Below are 5,299 nucleotides of genomic sequence, written 5' to 3' on the forward strand. Positions count from 1 at the left end.
TCTAGGATAGCGCTTTTACGCGGAACGATGAGCTTTCACCAGGCCGTCCATTCCGACGATCACCACCGACGCCACGTTTGCGGATAGAAGGAGCCGGCCGGCCCGGGACCGGCACGACCGGCCTGCAACGCGCGGAGGTACGTGCGCTTCCGCGCATCCCTGGGGAACGGGAAATTCACCCCCCGCGGAGGAAGGCAAATAGAACACGTAGTCCCTTGTTTGTGAAACGATAATTGCGCTATCGCGTATTCTAAACTAGAAATATTTTACGTCTTGTGAAATTATCATGCACAACATATTTAAATGAACTGAAAATTGTTTTTTTAGCGAAACTTTAAAAAGACCGACAAAAGTTTCAAACATACGATAATTTCATTGGTCCTCGCAAGTATAGAAAAGAGTCCGCACGTATTTTATTCCTGCGTGATTAATAGACGTTTCTGCCTTCTAAAACTGAAGATACTCATTCACTGACACTTCCTTAACACCATCGCACCAAAAAGTAGCTTCTCCAAAAACCGCTTGAGTGTCCCTTTAAGTCCAACGCCATTATGAACAGTAACTGAAAACGATCCACTATTCAATCGGAAGGTGGCGAAACTTATCCGCATCTGCGGAGTCACGGGCGATGCGTACTCTAAGTGGCTGGAAGTTTACACGATGCCTGCCATGACGTCCAAACACGTCATTGACGTTCTACAGTTACTTTTACCTACTTTTGCCCTACCGAAAATACTTTTCTCTGATAACGCGCCAAATCTTGCTTCGAACAAAATAAACAAGCTTGTGACGAAAAAAAAAAAACGGCATCAGGCATCACATTAGTGCACCATACCATCCTGCAACTAACGGGCATACAGAACAGATGGTGTGCGAAACAAAAAAAAAAGCCCTTTTGAAGCTTACGGAAGAAGCAGTTCAGTGAAGAATCGCCAGGTTATTGTTACAGCAGCACGCGACGGTCTCATCTTACGCGGCAAAAACACCCGCCGAAGCAATATTCGGCGGACGAAGAGCCACACCCCTCGATCTCATGATACTATGGCTTACAAACGAAGATCGAAAGATTCCCAGATCGGGAGAGAGAGAGAGAACATGTATTTATTTGATGAAAGGTTCACTCGTCTATGGGTTGGCGTCCCTGAGGCGAGAGGGAAAAGGAATGTAGGGATTTATAGGAAAGGGTAAGTGACAATGAATAAATCTAGATGAAGTGATGGACCCCAGAGTCCCTGATGTAGCTGATCAGAGAGTCCAGGATTTCTTTTCTGTGCTGCGGCTGTCCCTTGGGGTGGGTCCAGTCTTCAAGGTTCGTGGGCCTTTTCTCGCTGGGTAGCGAGTCCCATGACTCTACTCTAAAGTCTTCCAGGCCTTTGCATTCCCAGAGCACGTGTTTCGTCGTTGCCATGGATCCCTCTGTGCATGTCTTGCACGTTGGGTCCTCGTGGTCCTTCAGTCCGAAGGATGCTTTTTTCGCTGGAGTTAGTGCCGTCCCTGTCCTGATTCGCCGTAGCCGAACCGTCTCCCATCTCGTGTACCCTGGTGGTATCGGGTCTTCCTCTGTTAGCAGAAGACCCTTCAGGTACAGTTTCCTCCCTTCTTTGGCTTGCTCGGCCATTTCATCTGGGTCTATTGACATTTCATTCGTCGTTTCGACTCGAGAGGTAAGGCCTGGCGCGGAGCTGGTGCTGCTAGCTGCCTCCGCTGCGGCCTGGTGAGCCCTCTCGTTCCCCGGGATATCGTTGTGTCCGGGTAGCCACTCGATCGTTAAGTTGGAATCCAGCTTCCTGAGCTCCTCCGCAATATTCTTGATCTTCTTGACCGTTCTGCTTCTCGTTCTGCAGCTGCGGCAAGCTTTCAGTGCCGTCTGAGAGTCGGTGAAGATCCAGGCCCTGTTACCTGGGTCGATTCTTTCACGGATATCTTTGGCTGCGGCTAAACTTGCACGCAGTTCAGCCTCTTTAACCGAGGTCTGCGTTGGGAGCTTCTCTGACCAGGTCCTGTCCCTCGCAATGTCGACAAAGGCTGCTGCGGCAGCCCCGTCGTCCTTCGCGGCATCCGTGTACCTTATTTCCTTACATTCAGTGTTCTCCGCGAGCCACTGGACGTGTTTCTTGGCTGCGAATTTTCTCTGTTTAGTTCCTTGTCCCTTGAATGTTGGCTTGTGATCAGTTACGCCTATGTCTTGCCATGGTGGGGAAGCCTCCTCGATCGGGGGCCTACCTTCCGTGGAGTATCCTAGGATTTCCAATAGTCTTCGCCCATGTTTAGTCCTTTCGAGGCGTTGAAAGTGTGCGATTTGTTGTGACTCTGCTTTCTCCTCTATCTTGTTCATTCCTGCATATTTCCTTAGTTCGTCGAGGGGTGTGTATCTCGGTAGTCCAGTTACCACTCTCATGGTTTGATTGTTCAGTCTTTCAATTTGCTTCCACTGAGCCTTGGTGAGATTCATCCAGTTGCAGCAGTAGAAAGCTCTGGATGTGAGGAGGGCTTCTGCCATGGTCCGGATTGTTTTTTCGTCCGCCCCCCACGATTTACTCGTTGTCCTACGAATCAATTTCAGAGCCTGGTCCCATACCTTCCTCAGTTCGGGTAGCCATTCGGTACTCCCAGCTGTTTCTTCAAATATAACTCCGAGGATTTTTATGCTCGGACGCCGTTCTAGTTCTTTTCCCATGAGTTGAAGTTGCACTTGCTGTGCAATCCCTTTTCTGTGGTCCTTTGGTCTCGCAACGACCATGTATTGGGTTTTTTCAGGGGACGGCTCCATCCCGACTTCCTCCAAGTACTTTGCAACTTCGTCGATGCCCCGTTGCATGGTGAACTCCTGGTCTCCCAGCGAGCCTCCTTTCGTCCACAATGTGACATCATCCGCGTATATTGTGAACCCGATGTTTTCAATGCGTCGCAGTCTCGTTGGTAAATCTGCCATTACCATGTTAAATAATGTGGGCGATATCACTGCCCCCTGTGGTACGCCTCTGTTGTTGAGTGTCTCCGGGCCCATTGTGTTCCCGATTTTCACCTTAAACCTCCTATTGGCCAGAAAGTCTTTGATGAATTTTAGCGCTCTGCCCCTTAGGGCCGGTTGCACCAACGTCGCTTAACGCAAAGCGGAGCTTAGCCGGGAACTTAAGCTTAGTTTCGGTTTCGTTCGGTTGCACCAAACTCGCTTATCGCTAAACCTAGCACTAAACTACGCTTAACTTAAGCGCCCAACATTGGGCGCTTTGCTTCTGGTTGTTTCTTAATCCTGGATTAAAAACATGGCGGCTGGTTTGTCACGGTCGACGCGGTGGACGAAATTGGTTGTGCAAAGTGTTTTAGGCTACATCAGTGTGAAAGTCTCGACAAAATGACTTTCGATTGTGACAAGGATGCAAAATACTGTCGCGTGAAGTGTTTATCGACCCCTGTTTTCAAGTTGGCTTTCCACTTTCAGGACGTGTTAGCCCTAACCGAGAAACGTACGGAGGTGTGGGGCTCACGTATGTATTCCCGTTGGTTCTTCTGTCAACGAGCTTATTCGTATGTACTTACTAATTTTCGCATGGCTGTAACGTATTGTTGTTTACCACCTTGTTTATTTACACTTGCAGCGCGTATCCTTCAATCTGATCAGCGCGTTGAATAGTGGCAGTACATATCTCGGCGATCAGCTGATTGTCGACACCTCTGCCGTTTGCATTAGATTGCGGCGCTTTTAAGTAATAAAACAGCGAAAATTCAATTTCTTTCGTTTTCTGAGTTTTGAGACAATCTTCAGTGAATTTTCCTTATCTCGCGAGTAGAATCTTGGCTTCAGAAAACTGTATCGTTCCATAACTGTAACTTTTTTGGTGATCGCATTTTTTTTTATATACTTTGCTTTATATCTTTCATTCGTTTCCCGAGAACGAGGTACTGTTGTTTCCGCGTTGTACTCTGTGATGGTGTTTTCCCTTTACTTTTGTCGTTTGTTGTCATTGTGACGATGGTTGAGACTATATACCGGAACACGTTTTCAATAAAATTCAGTTGAAAGTTGCGCCTTGTTGTGTCCTCCGTAACTTTTTTGGTGATCGCGATTTTTAGGAATATTTTGCTTTATATCTTTCATTCGTGGCGACGACAAATCGTAACGACTACTATGTTAGATTCGTTCATTGCTGTATTGGGGCAGGCTGGGGCAGGTGATGCGAAGAGACGACCGTTCTTATCGGCACGATGTGATGTACTAGTGGGAGTTTTTTTTTTTTTTTCTGAACTCGACAGTGTGAAACTGAAGTCCGTTTGAAGCTGCAGCGGATGTTCAACGACGGTACAGTGCAGTTCTGTCGCCTTGCTGATAGCAACGAGTACCGTCGATGCAAGGTCTCGTGACCTGACCTCTCGACGACTTCTATTCGACGATTTCCGGGCATTTTCGCAGCTGCCGTGGCGAGTTCGTCACTGTTTTGAACCTCGTCGGTCTCAGGCTTGACTTGGTTTTAGTAGACATCTTACCTGCCTACTTATATCCATGATGTTTTGTCTTCAGCGATGTAGCGAGTAGAGTGTCCTTCCCGCGTTCGGTGAGATTTGGGGCCCCCGATGGCTCCTTCACCTCAAAATGTGAGCACGAAAACTACTACCGCTGTCAAAATATCCTGTTATCAACCGATATTAAACACAATCACAGATGTAAAGAGCATTCGTGTTTATTTGAAGCTTTGACTTCTGTTATTGAAAGTTAAACAAAAAAATGATTGAATTTGGAGACCTTTAATTTGTTACTCACCGAAGAAATACAGCGAAAAGCAGACGCCAAAGACGACTACTACGGCAGTTTTTTTTTTTTTTTTTTTGTTTACATCACGTGATTTCTCTTCGCCAATCGTATTCGTCGCTCTGAGCGTTCCCTAGTTTGCTCTGTTTGTCCCTAGATTCCCTACGCAAATCCAGCGTTTAGCTAGGGGCGCGTCTGTAAAGCCAGCTTAACGTTGGTGCAACCGGAATTTAAACCCGTGCTTACCTAAGCTCGGTTTAGGGCGCTAAGCCGGCTTAGGAAAGCGCCGCTTTGGGTTAAGATAAGCGACGTTGGTGCAACCGGCCCTTAGTCCACATCTCTTAGCTCCTTCTTTCACCGCCCAATGCGGAACGGCATCAAAGGCTTGTTTTATGTCAAGAGCAACTACAAGTCTTGGATCTATGCTCTTCTTGTCTGCCATCACGTCTTCGTATAGCAGCTTGAGACTGTCTGGTGTTCCCATGGCTTCTCTGAATCCTGTTTGCCTCGGGTCCAGCCTGTCGTAGGTCTCGAGATACCATTGTACCCTCT

At 47.5% G+C, this 5,299-nt stretch overlaps 1 protein-coding gene across 1 annotated transcript; it reads right to left on the reverse strand.

Moving 5' to 3' along the window:
• Positions 1-1,149: 1,149 nt before the first annotated feature.
• LOC121834529 lies at positions 1,150-5,099 on the reverse strand (the record flags this gene model as incomplete). Its single annotated transcript, XM_042288232.1, has 2 exons — positions 1,150-3,083; positions 5,080-5,099. Coding segments are annotated over 2 exons (1,899 nt in total), but the record flags the coding sequence as incomplete, so codon positions are not given.
• Positions 5,100-5,299: the final 200 nt, after the last annotated feature.

This window comes from Ixodes scapularis, unplaced genomic scaffold (genome assembly GCF_016920785.2).
Source record: "Ixodes scapularis isolate PalLabHiFi unplaced genomic scaffold, ASM1692078v2 ptg001274l_1___fragment_3__unscaffolded, whole genome shotgun sequence".
In the NCBI taxonomy this organism is placed as follows: domain Eukaryota; kingdom Metazoa; phylum Arthropoda; class Arachnida; order Ixodida; family Ixodidae; genus Ixodes; species Ixodes scapularis.